General features: G+C 37.2%; 2 protein-coding genes across 3 annotated transcripts in view; one reads left to right on the top strand and one right to left on the bottom strand.

Annotated features, from left to right (window-relative positions):
* The first annotated feature begins 392 nt into the window (after positions 1-392).
* Positions 393-15,146, top strand: LOC132140616 (apical junction component 1 homolog). Its single transcript, XM_059549437.1, has 2 exons — positions 393-565; positions 11,231-15,146. Exon 2 carries the CDS (start codon positions 11,284-11,286, stop codon positions 14,578-14,580), a length of 3,297 nt encoding a protein of 1,098 aa, XP_059405420.1. The 5' UTR covers positions 393-565; positions 11,231-11,283; the 3' UTR covers positions 14,581-15,146.
* Positions 15,147-24,239: 9,093 nt separating this feature from the next.
* LOC132140614 (target of rapamycin complex 2 subunit MAPKAP1-like) overlaps positions 24,240-24,800 on the bottom strand; it is a 36,289-nt gene continuing 35,728 nt past the window's right edge. For both annotated transcript variants that reach the window (XM_059549435.1, XM_059549436.1), the window contains one exon: positions 24,240-24,743. In XM_059549435.1, the coding sequence (XP_059405418.1) occupies positions 24,621-24,743 (123 nt within the window). In that variant the 3' untranslated portion in view covers positions 24,240-24,620. The remainder of the gene's footprint in view (positions 24,744-24,800) is intronic.

Here is a 24,800-nt window from a genome sequence, read left to right as displayed (position 1 = left end):
ACAAAACACTGTGGATGGAAGTACTTTGATCTTAGTTCTTTGATAATACTTTGATCTTGTGTTATTTAGTTGGTACACCAAGGCATTTCAAGGAATGGTACTACTGCAGTACAAATCTAGAAAAAAAAAAGTGGTAACACTATAATATTGGCATTTGGTATCATCACTGTACTACCATGGCACCCCCACAGTACTGTTTTGTAAGGGCAGACAAGGAATATACAGACTTTCAGAGGTTTAATGTTCTTACATTTTACATTATAGCCAGAGGCGTTCGCCCCGCCCCTTAAACGCGTACCAGTTGCGTTCGCTGCGCTCTTTTGACGCGTACTTGCCGCGTCCGCCCCGCCCCTTTTGAACGTATATTAGACGCATTAGACGCCGGTGCTGAGGAGACGCGCGCGGATAGTAACGCCACAGATGCGCTCATCAACTGAGGCGTGAGGACGACAGGAGTCTCCGATACTACAGCCTCTTTCACGCTAAAATGCGACTCTCAGCACATTATAAAGCGTAAGCGCTGCGTATGATGGATATTTATGCTATTGGCGGATGGATTAACACGGTAAGAGCTTCGCGCGATCTGTGTATGCAGTGCGCGTGAGAGATGATCGCAGCTTTTCTGACATTGAAATTGAAAACACGCGCATCGATATTTGACAGATGACACTATCGAATTGCAAGCGACGATCTGTCGGTATGGAAACGGTTTGATGTTGTAGGGAATCAGAGTTGCGCATGATGCTGTAGGTAATGAAGGCATTGCTCATATACGTGAGGAATAACCTATGAAACCTCCAGCTGTATGCATCGGGTTTTAATGCTCATTTAGCGACAGTCTGCGACGTGCGTTCAAACAGCAGTTTAACCACACTGAAAACTATGATCTTGCGCTTGCAACTTATATTTAGGCCTATTGCATGCAACAGACGTGTTTCCCTAATGTTCGTTTGTCATTTGTGCTGATGTCGTTAGTATTATTAAGGTTATGCAATGCAGTTGTGGATTTTTCGACGTCAGGAGATGCATGGCCAGGGCTGGGGATCCTACTAGTGAAAGTGGACTAACCTCTAATGATGCCTGATGAAATGGTATACTTGTGTCACGTGATGTGGGATGCTTTGGGGCTATACGTCATCGTGCGATGGTGCCTAGAGACTGTAATGTGCATCGTTCTGCATGCTGAAGCTGCAGTGTGCACCAGAGGTTTGCATGACACAAACCCTTTTTAAACATATCTAAAGGAATCATTTGGCATGCAGTGGATATTCTGTCATTAATTACTCATTCCACTCATTGGGTTTTTTGTAGAAAAAAAACAAAAAGGAGATTATTTTTATTATTATTATTATTTTTTAAAGGGCCTTCACGCATCTCTTATCCATTAAAAGGACAGTTCATATAGTGACCATGGCTGTAAATGTGCAAATGATGTTTGGCCATCTCTTAAATACTTTTAACTTTATTTATCCCATCGTTGCAAAAAACAAGTGCACTTTAGCATACTTTTTGACATACTGTAATAAATGCAAAGTCAATAAAATAGTTTTTAGACACTTAATTGCATATTTTTGAAAACAAATTAATTGATTATGGTCATTTCTATTGATACTTGTATGTCATGGTTTTAAATATATTTGTAAATTCAACTGATTTTGAATTGTAGCTACTTTTAAGTATTTTAGTCAGTACATCAGAATAAGTGTAAACAATGATTTAAAATGCACTCTAAAGTAAACATTTAATAGTTTTATTTTTATACATTTTTATTAAAAGTGTATCTAAGAGTGTTAAGAAACATAGTCATGAAAGTGGACTTTCTTTAATACATTTTAATTCAGTAGAATAATTATCTTGAATTGAATTGAATGATTAAAATTTGAACCAGACTAACCAGTGTGGCATATAAATATCTGTGTAAAGCCTTTTATTTGCTGCTTCTTCTATCCAGAGTAAAATTATTTTAGATCACAATTAATGATAATATAATCACATGAGGTGTTTTGAAGTCATATAAAAGCTTTGCGTGGGAACAGATGAAAAATAATTCACTCATAATGCAAAGTTGTTATTCACACTCACAGATTCAACTAGCATGTTGATGTTCCTGATACCAAGCATCATTGCTTCGCATGACAAAAGTGCAGGAGGATGAGATTTCAGAGCTGCAGCTCAGGGGACGGTTTTCAGTGAATAATAACTGAAATGTCACTCAAAGCTGTCATGCTTCAAAAGACTTTGAATATACTGTAGTGCACAAGTCACATGAACTATATACTTTTATAATTATTTTGCTTGACAGTTGTGACTACTGTGAAGTGTTATTATTATATAAAAGCTTTTGCCAAAATGCATAAATGTAAATATAGAAAAAAACTGAATTCACCTTTTGTTTTCCACAGAAACAAATAAATAAAAATACAGCATGTAGAATTTGACAGAATATTCATTTGGATAAAGTATTTCCTAGTCAGTGTTGCATTGATAATAGTAACTGTTCACAGTTTCTTTCGCTCTCACTGAAACCTCATTAAGCTCAGTCAGAATTGCATTACGTATATCACTCCTTCTCTCTCTGTCTTTCATGCATGTGCACGGGTCGTCTCTTATAAATTACATGCACGCTCAACTGACTCATATGTTTCTATTTTTACTCCCCGTCCAAAAGCATCCATGGCATTATTTGTGCAGCTTGCAAAAAGCAGAGAAAGGACAGAGTTTCAAGAGGACAGGTCATCAGAAATCACGTTCTGTGTAACTGTGAAAACCTGCTGTAACTTTTAGAAATCAAGACTTTCTTGTCAGCCTCAAAATATAATATAGAGTAGAATAGAATACTATTATTCCAGTTTTAGGCACATGTGTAAAAATGCTGTAAAATGACGAAGCTATCAGAAATATGGTCATAAATAGATTTTCTGTATCAATTAACTTCTATTAACTAAATAAAAATCAACATTTGGTGTGAGCATCCTTTGCGTTTTGAGTTTTTCTGGTAGATTTGCAGGAAGGTTTCTTCATGGCATCTTGAAGACGTTGCCGCAGTTCTTCTGGATTGAGTCTGTCTCAGTTTGTTCTGTTTTTTTTCATGTAATATCAGACTGACTGCAGTGATGATCAGATCAGATCTCTGTGTGGAGAAAACAAAAATCGCTCTCGAATATTACAATTAATGACAAAATGCATGTTTGGAATTGTAAACTTATATTTCCTACTGACACACTAAAGCAAAAGATAGAAATAATTGACTTAAAACCATTTTTAGCTGCTGAAAATAGTGTTCTCATGATTTTGGCCACCACTGTATTTTGCCAAGTAAAATATGATGCAACTCTGAGAGGACCTCATCGAAAAATAAATGAAGTGATAAAAATGGTTTGATGTGACCCTGTAATTAGTGCATGATCTTATAGTGTCTTATACTGTTATCTCTGAACTTCTCTTGCACTGAAGTCCTAATGTTGTGTTATTTTTAGCTTGTTTTATAAATGCACTGGCATACTGCGATGTGAAAAGCTTTGTTATCTCCGCTCTGCCGATCGCATCTTTCTGGTTGCTCATATGGGTCAAGGAGCTTCAACAATGCGTGATTCACTCAAAAGCATTTAATTGAAGGGGTCTCTCTCTCACACTAGCAGCGAGGGCAGCGCCTGCTTTCCCTGTGGTTATGAGTGCATTGTGGTTACATGTTAGATGATGCAGATGAAGTTAGCATTTCCCGCTTTTAGTGTGTCTACATTTTGTCCTACAGATAGATTACATGTGGATGAATGCCTGGGTCATATTTCACCTCAAAAAGTGCTTTTTAAACCACTGTCATGACAATTTCTTTCTTTTTTTGTTTGTTTTTTTGGCAAAATGTCACATTTTTTGAGATGCACAGGACTCATGTCTCAAAAGTCTTGTGGATCAGAAATCATGTTCTGGCTTGCGAACTGCTTTTTATGTTAATAACACACAAAAAACAACAAAGGAGCATTTATAAACGATTATCATCACAATTTCTTTTTTTTTCTTTTGGGGTTAAATATGCCATTTTTTGTGAGATGCACAAGAGCAGAACTTATTGTGGATCAACAGGCTTACAAGCTGGATATTTTCATAAATTATTATGTGGAGACACTAAAACACATTTTTCAGTCTTCATGACTATTTTTCTTTTGATTTTGGGGCGAAATATGCCTTTTTTAAGATGCACAACAATTATGTGGCAACACAAAAACACAACAAAGGTGCATTTTGAAAACATTATTACCACAATTTTTTTAGTGAAATGCACAAAACTACTGTATATTTGAAAACAGAACCTTTTGTGGATTTAAAACTTGAGGCTTGCTATTTTTACATGAATTCATGTGTGGAAACACAATATATATATATATGCATTTTTAAACTATTATTGGACAAGTTTTTTATTATTATTTTGATTTTGGGGTGAAATATTTTTTTTTTTTATTGAGACTTGCAAGAGCGGAACATCTTATAGATCAGAAATTAGATCTTGAAATTAAGCTTGCAAACGTATCATTCTCAATTCAAATTATTGTATGGCAACACATTAATGTGACTTGCATTTTCTGTGCCATTATCATGAGAATTTCAGAAATTCAGAACCTCAGAAATCGGGTTCAGGTTTATATATGACATTTTATCACAAGTTATTATGTGGCAACACAAAAAACTAAATATAAAACACTTTTTTAATAAATATATATATATATATATATATATACACACACTCACTGGCCACTTTATTAGGTACATCTGTTCAATTGCTTGGTAACACAAATTGATAATCAACCAATCACATGGCAGCAACTCAATGCATTTAGGCATCTAGTTGTGGTGAAGACGACTTGATGAAGTTCAAACCGAGCATCAGAATGGGGGAAAAGGGGCATTTAAGTGACTTTGAACGTGGAATGGTTGTTGGTGTCATACGGGCTGGTCTGAATATTTCAAAAACTGCTGATCTACTGGAATTTTCATGTACAACCATTTCTGGGGTTTATGGAGAATGGTCCAAAAAAAGAGTAAATATCCAGTGAGTGGCAATTGTGTGGACGAAAATGCCTTATTGATCTCAGAGGTGAGAGGATAATGGGCAGACTGGTTAGAGATGATAGAAAGACAACAGTAACTCAAATAACCACTTGTTACAACCAAGGTATGCAGAATACCATCTCTGAACACACAACACGTTGAACCCTGAAACAGATGGGCTACAGAAGCAGAAGACCACACCAGGTGACGCTCCTGTCAGCTAAGAACAGGAAACAGAGGCTACAATTCACACAGACTCACCAAAATTGGACAATAGAAGATTAGAAAAAAGTTGCCTGGTCTGACGAGTCTCGATTTCTGCTGCGACATTCAGATGGTAGGGTCAGAATTTGGCGCATGGATCCATCCTGCCTTGTCTCAACGGTTCAGGCTGCTGCTGGTGGTGTAATGGTGTGGGGGATATTTTCCTGGCACACTTTGGGTCCCTTAGTATCAATTGAACATTGTTTAAACGCCACAGTCTACCTGAGCATTGTTTCTGACCATGTCCATCCCTTTATGACTTCAGTGTACCCATCTTCTGATGGCTACTTCAACCAGGATAGTGCACCATGTCACAAAGCTCCGATCATCTCAGACTGGTTTCTTGAACATGACAATGAGTTCACTTTACTCAGATAGCCTCCAACAGTCACCAGATCTCAATCCAATAGAGCATCTTTGGGATGTGGTGGAACGGGAGCTTCACATCATGGATGTGCAGCCGACTGAGTGATGCTATCATGTCAATATGGACCAAAGTCTCTGAGGAATGTTTCCAACACCTTGTTGAATCTGTGCCATGATTAAGGCAGTTCTGAAGACCAAAGGGGAATCAACCCGGTACTAGCAAGGTGTACCTAATAAAGTGGCAAGTGAGTGTATATATATTTTTATTTTATTTTATCTATTTATTTATTTATTTTTATTTAGAGGCAAAATTTGACATTTTAGTAAGATGTGCAAGACTGCATTTGAAAGCAGAACCTCTTGTGGATCAAAAATCAGGTTCAGGCTTGCAGGATATATTCAGATGAATTATTGTGTGGAGCGTGTAGAATCAAGCTTTCATGACCTGCCTGTAGTGCGTCCCCAGGCGGTTTGTGGTCTGTGCTTGACTTGGCCTGATTCCGATTTTATGAGACACACTCCTGTCATGTTCACGAGTGAAAGTGGATTACAGAGATTAGAGATTGACTGACAGCACAGACGCTGCACAAACACAAGGGCAGAAACTGGGAAGCTTTTTGGCTGGGAATATGATGGGAAAGTCAAAGCAGCCGAGAGGAACAGGGAAGGAGGAAAAGTCTTTTTGAACATCACTTCTTCATGAATGTTAATGAATAGATCACCCAAAAATGTATATTCTGTCATAATTTATTCACACTTGTATTGTTCCATACGTTTGGACTGTGTCAGAGCCCTTCATTTTCACATTAAATGAAGTCATTATTAATTTATTATTGATCATGAATTTAAATAACTGTAATTATCTCTGTGTCAATCCAATTTTTTTTTTTAATTATTTTATTTTTTTATGGTTTACAAAACTTCATGCTGCATTAATTCAGATGGAACATCAGTTTCAAATCCCTTATGTAAAAGTTGGATAAAACTAAGAAAAAATCAAATTATATTATGGCAATAATTATCCAGAATATATATTTTTTCAAGGGATCAATATGATATTTTAATACTTAAGATTTTATACTTAGATTTAATGTTAAGATTAATACTTTTATTAATCAAGGACGTATTAAATTGATTAAAAGTCATAGTAAAGACATTTATAATATTAAAATAAAATAAAATAAAATATAATGTTTCTTGAGAAGCAAATCAGCATATTAGAATAATTTCTAAAGAACCATGTGACACTAAATAATGCAGTAATGATACTGAAAATTCTGATTTAAATCACAAGAATAAATTATTTTTTAAAATATATTATTATTAATATTTCAAAATTAATATTATTAATATATCACAATTTTACTGTTTTTTTTATCAAATAAATGCAGCCTTATAAAGCAAATAAAATAGACTTCTTTCAAAAAAAAAAAAATGTAAAAAAATCCTTCTGTCCCCAAATTTTGACTCATACCGAACAAATGTGACTCAGTTCTGCTGCAGGTATTTTCTAAGTTAGATTGTCATAAGTTCATCAGCTAGGTCATGTGTGTGTGGAGGCCAGGGTGTTGCCCGATCAGCCTGAACAGATGGTCATACGGGAGAGAGCAGGAGACGCTGTCATCAATGATCAGCACATTTATGCAGTAGAGCCTTGCTACAATACATCCCATAATCGCTGTCTTTTCCCACATCGGCACTGATGCTTTTCTGTCACAGATCTATGTTTCTGCAGCATTCGTTTAGCAGCTCAGGCAGCAGGATTGGGAGGTTTTTTTTTGGTTTCCAAGCCTTTCACAAGCCTCCCATTGTCCCCCGCATCAAATGGGCTCATTATGCAAAATTAGCTGAGGGCCTTCGGCGAGGAATGGACCGCATTGGCATGGAAAGGTTCTATTCAAGTCTGCAGTGTTTAATGGGTTGCATTATGAGACTCGACTGCCATTGATAAGACTGAAGGGGTCTGATAAGAAGGGTCTGAGGAATTCACATCGAGAAATAATCACATGGTGTGTTAAAAGGCTTGAGAAGTCTGAGCGAGAAAGCACATGAAATGCATCTGTCTCATGCAAAGTGATTCCATTTGTGATTTCAAAGATGTAGAAACTGAACCTAATTGGACTGCTTTGTGATTTTGCATGTCTAAGTGTTATTTTAGTATTATTTCTTAACTATTATAGTATATATTAATATTTTGTGCATATATATATATATATATATATATATATAATATATAATATATATATATAATATATACATATACACACACAGACAATATTTGTCATTTTGTTATATGCATTTGTCATTTTTGAGTTTTTTATTTTATTATTTTATATTCAGCTTTATTTTTTTATTAAAGTTTTAATAAAAAAAGTTTTTTTATTAGGTTTTAGTAATTTCAGCCATCCAACTTAAACTTGTTTTATTTCAGTTGCGAAGGCAACACTTAGCATTTTCATTTTGTAATATTTCATTATAAGTTCATTATTTTAGTCATTTTGTTTTGTGCTTTTGTCATTTTATATGTTTTTTTTTACATTAAAACTGACATAAAACAAAGTGTAACTGTGGATTTTTTTTTTTGTGTACATAATATTAATAATAAATAATTATGAATTGGACTTACAGTGTATACTACTGTATTGCAGATTTCTAGGATCCTAATCAAATGCAAGTAAATTTATGTTACTGCTCATGTGAACTGCATCATACAAAAGCTCAGATTTTCTGGAAAAAATCATGCTGATAGCATTAATCAACTCTTGTCCATATAAGCTCATAGGCAGGTTTAAATAGGCTGTTGTATGCATGCATTCCATACATGAAAATGTCTTTAGTCATGGAAATGAATATTTTAGGTTGCATTTTAGGGAGCAACATTGGTTTTTCAGAATATTTGTTCTGGCTGTCACTCCATGGATAAAACCACAGATTTCTATGCATTTCATGGATGCTTAATGGATGGATCTTTCTAATGTAGTACATTGTGTCTACAGGGAAGAGAAAAGCACCTATAGAGGAAACGTGTGCTGGTAAAGAGGCTCATATGTTCAATAATTCACATCCATCTGTAGCTCTACACTGGGTTAAAATGGTCAGCTGGCATCAGCAGGAGTGAGACGGCACACTACAGATTCACACACATTCACACACTACAGATCACAAGGTCAAAGGCCACACATGAGCTTTACCAAGTCTTGACTCTTTTGAGGGCCCTTATTGCTGGAGTCTGTGATTTTTCAGTGAGATTCTCCTGTTTACCCTCATACCAACACTATTTCAATTAAAACTGCATTATACATTACTCAGAGTGATCGTTCATACTTACAACAAGTAAAATATTTGGCAGTGGGGTCTGAATGGCCCGATGTTCAATAAATTAACAGCAAATTTTAATTTTTGGGTAAACCATTGCTTTAATATATAATTTTGCTTCTATACAGAGTAAGAGAATGCTTGCAGTTTATTGCAGTTATAGTACTTTCATATTAGCCCAGTATATATTTACTGTAAGGCTCTTCTGCCATCCAGATCAATTTAATATTCTCATATTACACTGAATAAGTAATTGAAACAAAACTGCATTAAATTTTCAATTAGCCAAATCCATGAATAATACATTAATTGATTCATTCATTTAAAAAAGTAATAATGGAACATTTTATGCAGATTAGATTCATCATTGTGTTGTGTGATTTCATTTGACATTAACTATTTCTGAATGTCACGACTTGATGGCTTTCCTTCATATATCACATTTAAAATAATAAATAATGTACAATAAGCTTTATTAAAAAAATAAATAAAAACGTGACTTGCATTAACCAAAGAGGAAATTCTGCTATATAGAGCTGCATTCAGCTGTGCTTCCTTGTGTAATTGTGTGAAGCTATATAGTGCTATCAGCTCTGTTAAGAGATTGAGGTCATCGCTGATAATAATGACAGCTTTTATGCTCTGCAAACAGTTTGTCTTTGTTGTTCATTATTTTTAGCTCAATACATTTTTCCACAGATTTATGAAATTATAAAAAAAAAGATTTAAATACAGTTCATACATCTCTTCTATGATGAATATATATATATTTTTCAATTTAAGAATTAAAATTCATTTTGATATTTTTGTGGGGCTTCAGTTTCAAAATGTGGTTTCATCACAAATTCTGAAATGTTGGGGTACATCATTTCTGGAAAAAAAAAATCATGATATATATATATATTTATTTATTTATTTTTTTTTAATTTTTGGACATATAAAACCAACATGAATAATAATGCATTCAAATTGGGATTTCAAAAGCACTTTCCTTGTCACCATCTCAGACAATCTTATGCCGTTGTCCCTGCAGTTTTACCTGTTCTGGACTTGAACAAATTTTTTAAACAAATGATGCATTTTCAAACTAGTTAGGGAGAAGAAAGTATCTTGCATTGAACAAGTCTGGTGACTGTGCATATGTTGGTAGACGATGGGTGTTCCATCACACAGTTACTCGATTGTACGAGGCAGTGTGAAAAGCTGCCAGACTAATGCTCTGTGAGTAAACAGCATCTGGAGATAGTAATGTTTGTAGAAGTGTCAGTTCCTTCTTAACATAATGTCTGTTGGAGAAACAAGATGTGATTTCCTCAGTCTGATAAACTTAGCTGTAGGGAATGTGTAGGAGGTCTTGAAAACCATTTAATCTCCTTTTAAGAAGAAAAAACTTTCATGAGCTGGAACTAAATGTGAATTTAAAAAAGCTAGTAGTGCATATAATTCCATTGAACACATTGCTTTGTATCTTAAATTACTACATGCATTATTTCAGTTGTGTTTTCTTTGTACAATATGGTTCTTCATGACAAATGATTGCACCTGTTTTGCATTAAGCTTATGAGAATGACAAGATGTCGAAAAACCTTCAGAGAGCCTAATTTAGATTCAAGACACTATTTCTGTCCTGCCTTCATCCTGCAGATTTGAACTGATGAAAGTTTAATTTGAAACCAAGCATAAGAAATAAAAATGTTTAGAATTAGACTTTTTAAAGGTGAAAAGAAAGATTTTTGTATTAGAGATTCAGTGCAATTCTGTTGAGCCCTCACACTGTATGTAGTATGATGGTTATGAGATGATGTTGTTGCCAGGGGAAACATCATCCTCTGGCAGCCACCTCCAAATTACTTGCATACATCCTGCCAACATATTTGCTGAACAACAGAATGCAGTTGAAGCATTAAAGAATCAGAATTGGGTTTATATGCTGCCTACATTTGCACTGAATCTTGAATTGATGATTTACTAACCAAGGTAACCTTATATTGTACATGCAATGCTTATCACATAACAATAAACCATGTGGGGCTGTAGAATACTGAATATTGTGCAGTTATTGTTTACAATATTAAATTCAGGCTATTTACAAGTAATATTGTGTTTTTATGTTTAATCAGCCAGTTCCCAAGAACACTGTTAGCATTCACACTTAATATTATAGATCCTATACTTCAGGTGTTTTGAATGCAACTTGTACAATGCCATACTAATCTTGTGTTGTTTTCTTCATCTCTTGCAGGGAACCTTAACCTAAATGAATTTAATGGGGAAAATTAGAAGAGTTTCATTAAGATGACACGCACACATCCGCCTGATATACTAGTATCAACAGTGTATCAAGATGTTAAAGTGAATTCCCTCTTGAACCACTCCAAAGCCTGTCATCCCTCAAAACAATGTGATTCCCCATCCATCAGCAAACTGGAGAACACTCGAAAAAGCAAAAGCAAAAAGAGGCACTGCCGTAGCTTTGACACTGAGTCTATGGACAAACCCCGATATCATACAATAGCAATGGAGTACCCATACCGAAGGGCTGAAAAGTATGCGGCCAATCCAGAGGTTGCCTGGAACGCCTTAGGTCGCCAACAAGGGCATGGACTCCATCGTTTTTCTTCCCCAGACATATTTAGCTACCGTCTCACTTGCCAGCCAATGACTGCTGAGATGCCTGGTGAAATTGCTGTGAAAGAACATAAGAAGAGGACTAGATCTAGAAGTGCCTCACGGGTTCAGACCAGCCTAACTCCTGTATCTTTTGATGCTTCCCCTCCAGTGGCAAGGAGGGGCCGGGAAGCTCAAAGGGCACATCGAAACACTCAGCCAAGGCCAGAAGTTTCCCCAAGAAGAGAGTCTTCCTACGCTGCCATGCGGTCACATGTGAATGAAGTACATCCCATCAAATTGCAGCCGCAAAGGAGTGATACAAGCAGGTATTCCCCTGTATATGTGCCTGAAGGCTTTGACGAAGGAAGGCCAGAGAAACCTGCCACTAGTCCTCATGTTCGGTGCCGGGTGGACATCAAACCAGACGAGTCGGCCATGCAGCAAGGAGGCCGAAAGGCAGCTACACCCCATGTGGACACAACTTGGCAGAAGTATCCTAGCAGTGGCAGTCGGAGTATGACAGTGCCTCGCCATTTCTCAGCTTCGAGGACACCGACTCCCACTGACTCCTTCACTGGAGAGTACAGGAAGGCGTACCAGTATTCCCAAAGTATGCCAGATAGCTACATGCAACCTATGGAGATCCCTTTGCAAAAGGTGGTCTCGCCACGGGAGCCAAGGGAACACTATGGACGGGAACGAAGGGCTCATTCAAGCCCCAATGTGCCAACCAAATTTTTCTATGCAGAGGATTTGGGGAAGTATGGGTCTTCAGCTCCATCAAGGACTTATTATCAAGATGACCGATACAGCATTCCTAGCCAGCCCTACTCACCTAAAGTACAATATGTGCAAGATCCAAGGACCAAGTACATTGTTCATACTGTACCTTCCCGGCAATACTTCACAGAAGTCGACCCCTACCATTACCCTGGACAGCCTGTTTACCCTAAACCCTATGCTGCAAGTGAGCCAGGGGCGTATATAATTCAGACACCTCCAGCAAGAACTTTTTATGGCGATGACCCAAGGACATATCAGATTCAAACAGCCCCTCCTCGGATCTTTTACATGGCTGACACTTACACACCACCAATGGAGCATCATATTCCTGCAAGGGCGTATTACACAGAGGGAAGACGACATGCCCGTGTGGTGCAGTCACAATCAGAGGACTGGTATGGCTCAGAGGTTTCTGGCTACTCTAGCCATTACCCTTCCTTGTATGTCTCACAAGTAACTCCCACGAGAATTAGACAAGATCCAAAGCTCACAACTTGGTATGCAAACCCATGCACGGAGCCTGCAAGAACCGTAACAGACCCAAGACCATACTCAAGATCTTGGGATAACATCCTTGATACCCATGTAGAGCGGGAACAGCCCGTACCCCGAGGGAAAAGCGATGAGAATCTTCTTTGTCAGGGGATACAAACTTCAAGTGAACGACCAAAACCTGTGGTTGTCAACCTTTCCAGCTCACCAAGGCGTTATGCTGCACTGTCCTTATCTGAAAACTCTTTGATTGACAAAAGTCCAACTGAGCCCAGGAGCTCTTCGAGTAAACTGTGGTTTGTCACACCTGAGATTACCATCACAGACAATGATATCAGACCAAGTAATCTTAGTAAATCAGAAGCACGCTCTGCAAGTTGGGATGTGCTGGATTCAAAAAGTGCCCCAAAACAAGAAGCCCCTCAACGTGAAGTGAAACCCCACTCTGGAGAATCCACCAAAGAGAAAATGCACAGCAGCACATCTTTACAGCAAAGTTTAGAGCAGCTTGATGAGCTTCTAGCAGACCTGGTTATAGATTACAAACCTCCAGCCAGGACAAGTGAAGACTTGCTTGATCAACTCAAAAAGCTCATTGATGAAGAAGAAGCAGTATCTTCAGCAAGAAAGGATTCGATAGCAGGATCTGAAAGTGGCATTCCCCTTGACAAACAACCCACTTCAATAAAAATAGATTCTGACACACTAAGAGACACTGACGGGAGTTGTGATGGCCTGAGAAGTACAGAAGAGTGCTCCCCTGACCAGAGTCCCGATGAGGACGACACTATGATGTGTTCAAACAATAAATGCCATCGGACTGAGACCTTGTTTAACGCCTGCCTCTACTTTAAGTCCTGCCACAGCTGCTATACCTACTACTGCTCTCGCAACTGTCGCCGTGAAGACTGGGACATCCATAAGGAGAGCTGCCTCTATGGGCGAATCGGTAGTGTGTGTCGCCACGTTATTAAGCACTGTCGAGAAACCGCAGAGGTCCATAAAGCTTTCTCCCGTATAGCCAAAGTAGGATACCTGTCTCGGGGCAGAGGAGTCTTGTTCTTGGGTTTTCCAAATCCAGGTTCGTCCACAAATTTCCTTCAGTTTGGACTAGAAAGTCTACTCATGTCGCCAACATACTTATCTCTCCGTGAGCTGGAGAGCTTCAAGGATAACCTTGGGGAATATTGCAAGGAGCTCCAAGAGGCGGGAAAGGAATATGACCCGAATGAATGTTTTCTCTTGAATGTATCCATTGCTGTTGGTGATCAAGTGCCTGACGGACCATCGCCAAGGGTCCAAGCCCCAACCGTCAGGAAATTTGCCAAGATTGCTCTTGCCTCCTACAGCCCAGAAAAAAAAGTCCATCGGAAGGAAAGCGACATGGAGACGTTGATCCTGACCCCACCACCAGGTATGGCTGACATTGACAAGGAAGGTGAGGAGGGAAGGAAAGCCCGGGAGATCTGCTTCATCAACATTCAGCGGGAGTTGAGGATACGTGGGGTGTTTCTTCGCCACGAATACCCCAATGTCTACCAAAAGCTCTGTGAGTTTGTTGAGAACAACAGGAGGTTCACGCCCACTACTATTTATCCACTTGATAAAAGGACGGGCAAGCAGTTCATGTGCATGATAATGGCAGCTTCTGAGCCACGGACACTGGACTGGGTAGCCAACCCACATCTCCTAGATGACATTATTTAAACAAGTGCACCTTTTATATATTAAAGCATAGATCTCACTATAGTACATATCTAAATATACCAGGCTTATTTGTTATACATGTTTGTAGATATGTATTTTGTTAATGAAAAAAAATTTATTCATGTCTGCAAGGTCAGTATTATTCAATGTTGGAATATTGCCCATCAGATGTTGAATATGAATAATTCACAAAGTTTATCCATCGACTTGATATCTAGTCCCAGGATTTGTTCATTTATGCTTCACTGGCAATTACTGCCATTGTTTTCTTTGTAGCAAATCTCTTTTGATATTCTTTTATTGTTCATGAATAGAAAGAGAGAGAAAAAACGACCTTGATTTATTTTGGCAAACTAAAGAAAGAATTATGTACTTATTTACGTCAGAGCTGAATATTTTTTACTATGCAAAAAAAAATGACCAACATTGTCCTGCAAAAATGTTGAAAAAGTTTTGGCTAAAGAAATATAATACTATATTTCTTTTTATCACAAAAAAAAGAGGGGAAAAAAGTGTATTTTTATGGATATGTTAATAAAGGCATTATATTATATTATATTATATTATATTATATTATATTATATTATATTATATTATATTATATTATATTATATTATATTATATTATATTATATTATATTATATTATATTATATTAGTAAAAAAAAGAAGAAGAAGAACTTAATGCAGAATAGAAACACGGTGCAAATAAAGGGCCATGGATTATCCACGGTCTATTAAATGTACTTTGAAGAACGGCTTTAATTAAAAAGAAAGCTGCTTAGAATTAAGCAACACCTAGAATTTTGTGCTCCAACCTGGTAAACTCATTTTCGTTAATGATTTCCTTAATTTAGGTTTCAATTTAATGAAGTAATTGGTGCTTTTGTATATGTTTAGTAGAATTACTTCAGCAATAATGAACCTGAAGACAAAATCTGGAAAATATTGGTATCATTGATGCGCTGCACATTAGGTGTTGGCCGATACTGTTCCATCAGAAACACTGTGAAATGAGATGTCTATTATATACGTCATTGATAGAGTTTCCTTGTGCTCACCTATTAATATTTTAGTAGGGATATGATATCAGATGGGGCTGTAGTTTTGTCTGTAGGAAAATGGAATCAGAATTGCTGTAGGCTATATAAGCTTGAATTTTGTGTGTGTGTGTGTGTGTGTGTGTGTGTGTGTGTGTGGTTTTGTTTTCACTTACTGGTCACTTACATTTCAGACGTTCAACAATTTGACAGATGCTATAATACAAATGCAACATGTAATAGCAAAACACAGCACTGATTCTTGAGATACTGCACAAAATGGTCCACAATTAGATCTGCCATTAGTATAAGTGGGTCTGTTAATTGCGAGAAACACCAGAAAAACAATTAATTAATACATGCAAAAAAACAAACAAAAAAAAATTGGTTGTCTCAACACGCAGATGTCTAATTTCTGTCAACAGATGCACTCACAATTTGGTTAAAACCATCCTGTATTATCAATTAAATCTTAAAGTGTAATGCTGGATTTGTTAATTACAAGTATTTGACCTAACAGTACATGTTTTTATCTGTCAGTGTTGACATGAAGAAAAATACATTGTTTCAGTGGGGAAAAAAGTTGTGACCTGTTTTGTCCCAGCTACTCAAGAATCAGTGAGCCAATAAGTGTACATTTTTGTCAAGTACTGCAGTTTGCTCCTATTTCATGTCCAAAGCGGGTTTTTCCTTGAATGTCACTGACAGTTATACTTTGCTTGTCAAATCTGTTCACTGCTTTACTTGATGAATTCATGTCACAGCACAACCCTGCACATCCTTCTGTCTGAACTCAGATCAGAACCGCTATACAGCACACGTTCAGGTGTTTTTGCCCGGCAGAGTGTACATATACAGTGGTTAACAGAAAGAAATGATTGCATGTGATTCTATTTTTTCTATCTCATTACATTAATATAATTAACTTGCCTGAATATTTGATATTTGAAAATATGCTGTATATGAGGGATAAAGTAAAATATATGAATATATATATAGTAGGAGTGATATTTTTCAAGATCAATGTGTTGACCATTGCTGTTATGCTGAAAACAAGTGAGACAAAGACACGGTCTCACAAATAAAAAAATAAAAAATAAAAAAACTAAATCTTAATAATAATAATAAAAATTGTGTCTTTAAAAGATTGTTTCTGTTGTCCTGTAATTACTAAGACATAACGACGAAATGTTGACATCTTGTGTAAATCTTCTAATGTTGTGGCTCCACCATGCGGTGTGTTAGAAGATTTGACATTTTCTGTTCCTTTCAGCACGTGACACCAATCTTAAAGTCCTTACAGGTCGATTTTTGACAGGAATGAGACTGTGAGAGACTGAAGTGTGTACTGTTGTCTAACAACATATATCATTGCTCAGCTGACAAAACAAAACGCCATGAAACAGTTTTTAAAGTTGTGTTGATAAAATTACATGATCTAGTATATCTGTCAGTATTTTTTTACATTACCTTCGCGGCTTTAGCAGGTATAAAAAAATAACTAATAAAAAAATATTTTTTCCCCTTTTGTTTTTAGTAAGAAACAACGGTCAACACTTGGAACGATGACATCATGTGTTGTTGTCTCAATGTTTGACCTTCAGGGGGCAGCAAAGCCCAAGCTAAAATTGTTATTTGTTTGCATTAGCATTTAATCAGGGCTTGTATGGAGCACTAAATAATAAGGTCTATGTTTGGAATACCATACTATTTTAATATTGCTGCAGCATATATTAATTGTATGTATGCAATACCCATGACTTGATTTTACATTTAATACACCACAGAGTGCGCATGCGTGGAGTACTTCATGCGTGGAGTATCTCTTTTATAATTATTATAATAAATATTCACTGTTTATTGACTTTGATTTAAACAGAGAGTAGACCGAAATACGGTTGAACAATGAATATCTGAGGTGGTTTAATTATATTCATGCAAATTTTAACATTCAGGATTTCAGCGGTTAATGCACTTGCATTAAGTGCATAATGCACGACACCTATAAGATGTGAGTGCGTTCAGACGCGTCAAGCGTGCGTGTTTGCAGAAGTAAATATAAAACACCTGCTCGGTTTGCATTTGTCGTCTCTAGACGGCAGTCAGCTTCCGTCTGAAGATCTGCTGCTGCTGCTGGAAAACACACACAGACGGAGGATATACATGAAGAAAAATTAATATGAGAAAATGCATTTTACTGCTCTAGGCAGTCTGATATAAATCAAACAAACACGCTGCGTTATGAATGTGGCTCTTGGTCTAGCCTATATTGCTTCATGTTGTGCTGAATGGGCCTGGTGCTGTATTATTAAAATACATATATATAAAAAATCACTAAATATCACAACTCATATTTTGAGTTTACATTATGTGTGTGTGCTGTTAATATTTTAATGTATATATACACACATACATATGACATGTTCCTGGATCAACATTATTGCCCAAACACAGACCTAACCGTAAACTAACCCTACCCATATTTTATCCATAAAATCGGAGGGAAATGAATAACAATGAATTACAATAGTATAGAAGCACCTAAATCTGGTTGTAAGGCTAAAACTCAAATTTCCTTAAACCAATCCCTCAATTCTGATTGGTTGCTGAATATTGTTCCAGGATCAACAAGAATCAACAGAAATTCTTAAATATAAATATTTATACATAAATAAACACAGTACACACACATATATTATGTAAACGCAAACTTTGATTTTGAATGCCATTACTTGATTTGACAGTTTGACAGCCCTAAGACACACACACATACTTTTCTTCCCGAATGTCTGCATTTAAAAAAAAAAAATCTATTTGGAAAAAAAGTAAATGGTAAAATCTTCTGTAACCAAGGCCTGTTTATCTTGGAAAACAAAACCAGATTTCAACCTTCAAAAATTCCCAGGCAGCTCTGAAAACAATGAAACTAACACCGAGTGCATCAACATTCAAAGCTAGTGGACTGAAAGACAGACTACCATCAAAACAATTGCACTCGGCAGAAAACAAAATGTACTATGTTCAAAAGTCAAACTGACACAGTCTGGAAAGAGTCCAGTGAGGATGCAGAGAGACACTGGAGTGCTGCAGAGCCAAAACAAGCATCGTGACAGAGCCGAGAAGAAACAAGCCTCTTTCTCCTGCAACAAGAACTGAGAAAATCCGGCTCAATGACTGTCAGTCTGAATTAAGTTTATTGTCTCGGTTGTGGCGAGGTCTTAGGATATTTTTAACCAGTGTCTATATCCGGTTCTCGTGGAGGGCAGAAAAAGATCTCTCAGGGACCACAGCTGCAGAAGAACCTCAAGACAGAGGCCTCTGTAAGGATGAGTCCTCTGCCAGCTGGGCTCTGATTCCCAGCGTTTAACCCCACAGGCGAGATGTTACCTTTTGCTGAAATGCTGCTGCTGCTTGCATCCTTTATAAATCAAGTCGATTGGTTGTTGGTCTTTTAGGTTACACTGCAAAGTGAAATACAATCAGTAGTTTCCTAAACAGCATTCATGCATCTGATCTTGTGGCAAAAACTTTCAAGGTTTTCATATTCTGACAAAATTCACGAAGCCTGTTGAAAATGGAAACACTGAGGGAAAGATAAGTGCATTAATCATTCAGTTCAAGAAATCCATACAAATGCAACTGAAAAAATGAAAAGGTTGAATCTCATTCATGAACTAACATTTGCAAACCAAACATACAGTCGTGGCCAAAAGTTTTGAGAATTACATAAATATTGGAAATTGGAAAAGTTGCTGCTTAAGTTTTTATAATAGCAATTTGCATATACTCCAGAATGTTATGAAGAGTGATCAGATGAATTGCATAGTCCTTCTTTGCTATGAAAATTAACTTAATCCCAAAAAAACCTTTCCACTGCATTTCATTGCTGTCATTAAAGGACCTGCTGAGATCATTTCAGTAATCGTCTTGTTAACTCAGGTGAGAATGTTGACGAGCACAAGGCTGGAGATCATTATGTCAGGCTGATTGGGTTAGAATGGCAGACTTGACATGTTAAAAGGAGGGTGATGCTTGAAATCATTGTGGCTACTAAGATTGCACCTAAATAAACAATTTATAGGATCATCAAGAACTTCAAGGAAAGAGGTTCAATTCTTGTAAAGAAGGCTTCAGGGCGTCCAAGAAAGTCGAGCAAGCGCCAGGATGGTCTCCTAAAGAGGATTCAGCTGCGGGATCGGAGTGCCACCAGTGCAGAGCTTGCTCAGGAATGGCAGCAGGCAGGTGTGAGCGCATCTGCACGCACAGTGAGGACAAGACTTTTGGAAGATGGCCTGGTGTCAAGAAGGGCAGCAAAGAAGCCACTTCTCTCCAAAAAAACATCAGGGACAGATTGATCTTCTGCAGAAAGTATAGTGAATGGACTGCTGAGGACTGGGGCAAAGTCATATTCTCCGATGAAGCCCCTTTCCGATTTTTGGGGCATCTGGAAAAAGGCTTGTCCGGAGAAGAAAAGGTGAGCGCTACCATCAGTCCTGTGTCATGCCAACAGTAAAGCATCCTGACACCATTCATGTGTGGGGTTGCTTCTCATCCAAGGGAGTGGGCTCACTCACAAAACTGCCCAAAAACACAGCCATGAATAAAGAATGGTACTAAAACACCGTCCAACAGCAACTTCTTCCAACAATCCAAGAATTGTTTGGTGAAGAACAATGCATTTTCCAGCACGATAGAGCACCGTGCCATAAGGCAAAAGTGAGAACTAAGTGGCTCGGGGACCAGAATGTTGAAATTTTGGGTCCATGGCCTGGAAACTCCCCAGATCTTAATCCCATTGAGAACTTGTGGTCAATCCTCAAGAGGCGGGTGGACAAACAAAAACCCACTAATTCTGACAAACTCCAAGAAGTGATTATGAAAGAATGGGTTGCTATCAGTCAGGATTTGGCCCAGAAGTTGATTGAGAGCATGCCCAGTCGAATTGCAGCGGTCCTGAAAAAGAAGGGCCAACACTGCAAATACTGACTCTTTGCATAAATGTCATGTAATTGTCGATAAAAGCCTTTGAAACGTATGAAGTGCTTGTAATTATATTTCAGTACATCACAGAAACAACTGAAACAAAGATCTAAAAGCAGTTTAGCAGCAAACTTTTTGAAAACTAATTTCTAACTTCTAACTAACTTTTGGCCACGACTGTACAAGTGCCACATAAATAGCAAAGCTAGGATTATGTCATTACAAAATTAACATTAACACAAAAACTTGGACTAAAATGTTGTTAACTCTAACACTAAGGTAATCAAAAACAAGACACAGGCTCTGGCATCAACATGCTTTTTATTGGCCTACCCAAACATTTTATAATTCTAATATATAGCCTAATTTTCTTCTATAAATATATAGTACATCATTTACATACTTGCAAACTGGCAAATTATAGGCCCATTTCAAATCTTCCATTTATGTCTAAAATCTTTGAAAATATTATGTCTGCTCAGTTGTGCTCCTTCCTGCAAAAATATATATATATATATTAAAAAAATAATTTAATATATATAAATAAATAGATAAATAAATAAAGATTTATGAAGAATTTCAGTCAGGTTTCAGGCCCCACCATAGCATAGAAACAGCACTTGTTACAATTACAAATGACTTGCTTCTTGCTTCTGGCTGCATCTCATTGCTAGTTTTACTTGATCTTAGTGCTGTGTTCGACACCATAGATCATGACATACTCATAGATCGATTACAAAACTATACAGATATTCAAGGGCAGGCTCTAAGATGGTTTAGATCCTATCTGTCCGATTGCTATCACTTTGTCTATTTAAACGGGGAATCATCTCAATAAAATGCAGTATGGAGTGCCACAAGGATCTGTCCTAGGTCCTCTGCTATTTCCAATATACACATTGCCCCTTGGTAATATTATCAGAAAATATGAGATTAGTTTATAGTTATAGTTTATAGTTATAGTAATGATACTTAACTATACATCTTAACAAGACCAGATGAAACTTCTAAATTATCTAAGCTAACAGAGTGTGCTAAAAAAGTAAAAGACTGGATGACCAATAATCTTCTCCTATTAAATTCTGATAAGACTGAGATATTACTTATTGGACCAAAACTTTCTATACAGTTAAAAATGTGTGTGTTATAGTAGACAGCCACTTGTCTTTTAAAGTAATATTTTCCATGTTACAAAATCAGAATTCTTCCATCTTAGAAACTGTATATAAACATAAGATGAAGCAGCGAGTGCTGACTACTCCTCGTTCAGTTGGATGTCTGGCTCTCTTGAGGCCTGTAGGGTTGGTGGAGCAAAGCAAACAAAATGTGACAGAAGAAACCTGCACTAGCTGGAGGCTGACAAACGTTCTTGGCTTTGTATTAATGTTGCAACAAAGATATTTCTCTACATTATACAGAGACCAAACTCATTCAGTGACTGTAAGAAGGAAGGGGACACCTCACTGCATTTGACAACACACATTATTTTTCATTTAGTGATTTGAATTAAAGGCCTGGTGTTAAAGTCAGCATGAAATCAACAGATCATATTTACTTTATGCATACAGTTTGGTGGTCTTATAGTTAGAGAGATGCATGCTCCACATGTAATAAAAAACAATATATATATATATATATATGTATACACACATTTGTTTTACATGCTCCTTTGTAGTTATTTATTATTATTATTACCTTATATATTCAAAACTGTAATTTTTCACACACACACAAACATCTTGTTGCAACACAAGACTTGATATATTTGGTCAAACTCCCATGTTATGAAAGATTATGTAAGACAATATTGGCTGATTAGATGGCAATGCTGACCTTAAATGCAAAACGTTTGCCCTCTCTCACTATTCTCAGACATCAAGTACATAAAATATGACCCTTTTTAGACAGTTTAGTAAAGAGTAAAGAAAATACGATTCAGAACTTACTAGCAGTTGCCAAGTGGTTATCAGTTTTACTTTTCCAATACAAATAAGACCAGTCTATCTTTTCATAACTGAATTTAAAAAGATATGACCTGCCTCCAACCGGCCCCAGCTCTTTATTTACCATTGTACCCGAGTGCTCAAAAAATAAGTAAATAAAGATAAAAAATGGCAAATATAAGGTAACATTTTATCTTACTGACAGTTTAAACAGTACAATGACCGGTCGACAAAGGCAGCTACCTTTTATTTTCTAGCTGTGATAAAAACGTATGTATTTGATTGAGAGCGCTCTACATAGACACTCAAAAGTGCTTCTTCAAGCAAAACACAAGTGAAAATCAACTGACTCCAATAATAAATTCTAAAATAAACAGAGCAATTTTAATCAATAATTTACATCTATTGAATGAAATATCTGATTACTCATCTGACGGCTTGATGAGCTTCACGTCGCGATGCATTCAGGGATTGCCTTATCTGTGAAAGATGCATGCAATGCTTCATTCGATTTGTCCCTTATGAAGCCATCTTCAAATTAAACACAATTATACTGCCTACCTTTTGCGACAGTGTAAGCACAGAAGACAAAATGATTAAAACCCAACAAAAATGACACCAGGACAAATATATCATAGTTCATTTAATAAAAAAATCTACTTATATACAGTATACATGTACTGTAGCAAATATTGATTCCATAGGCCGCATGATAACCCCCCCAGTTCATCGGAATATTATAAATAAAGTTTTATTTGAAATGTCTATTCAGCCGTTATCCCTGTCACAGGAAAACACACACTCTCTTTGTCCATCCGTCAGCACTGAGCTGAGAATCAGTCATCGCTCTCCAACTTTGTAAAAAATAAAACCAAATGAAACAAGATCAGTCAAGACAACATGGCAGACGGAAACCTGAGTCAGAACAGTTTTGGATAGAACGGACACCCTGAATCCAGTTTAACAACAGCAGCGTTTGAAGTGGAGTTATAGAGCGAGAGTTTCAGGTTGAGACGGCAGACACGGATGAAATGAACCTAGCGTAATAATGTTATCTTTAACATCTAGAAACAAATGTGGCAGAGAAGGTCATACATTCCCAGTGCAGCCCGAGAAGACAGTCAGAATAAACCAAAACTTCCGGCGGAAAGACACAGCGATTGGTTCGTTATAATATATATATATATATTAACGAACCAATCGCTGTGTCTTTCCGCCGGAAGTTTTGGTTTATTCTGACTGTCTTCTCGGGCTGCAGTGAGAATATATATATATATATATCCAATCCAAAGATAGAATGCAGAGGGGCAAAAAACACATCACAGTAAAAAGTAGTTATTAATTTCATATTTGATCATTAAAAATCTGCCATTCCTTAACCTATTAACCTCGTCTGGTGGTAAAAAGAGTTTCCCGACTTAGACAGCGGACGCGTAAAATCTCGAAGAACGCATTCGTCCTGTTGATCTGTAGCAGGCACTGAAGTACTATGGCCAAAGAGGGTTTGTCATCAGACCCTGAATGCGTTTGCTATTTACATTTTCATTAAAAAAAAAAATAAAAAAAATACGGTGATTACGTGTCAGTGTCAGATGCAGTTTGAGTTTACATCTTTGATACATATATACGGTTCGCTTGCTCTTTCTGGCTTGTAAGTTCCCGACTGCGTTCGTTTGGTGCGTGTTTATGTACAGTTGGTTTGGAGGCAGTGGAAGGAAGTCTTTGACGCAAACAGCAGCAAGTTGTCGGTCCGTGGCATTCAGAGTCCAGAGGGTGGTTCTGTCTGGTCTGGGCAATGGCTGTGGCTTCAAACATTAATATAATTGTTCAATTAGATTGTTGGTTGGTTTTGCTAGTACATTCGAGTGACAGCAGAGAGCATGAGTGCTCTGATATGATTAAGGAACGTCAGTCCAAAAAAGGTCGACCTTGAGAGGCTGATTTCTCCATCTGATGTAAATGCATTTTCATCTAAAATTCTCGCCATCCTTCTATTCTTTATGTTTCCCGTCTTTCTCTCTGCCTCTGTTCACGCAGGCCGTTTGGTTCAGAGTCTGCTGATCAGTTTGGCCACCAGCTCTACTGGCCCGACTTTTTGTCCTTCTGGAAACTGAAGCTTGTGCGACGGTTCAGTTTCCGTTGCTTCTGGGCGAAGTAATCCGCCCTCGACGTACTGGCACGAGACTCCAGAATGTAGTTCACCTGGCAGAGGAAGAGGAAATGACACACTTCCTGTGAATTTGATCGAATTAATACACA

Source organism: Carassius carassius, chromosome 5 (assembly GCF_963082965.1).
Source record: "Carassius carassius chromosome 5, fCarCar2.1, whole genome shotgun sequence".
Lineage (NCBI taxonomy): Eukaryota > Metazoa > Chordata > Actinopteri > Cypriniformes > Cyprinidae > Carassius > Carassius carassius.
This window is presented reverse-complemented; position numbering and strand designations above follow the sequence as displayed.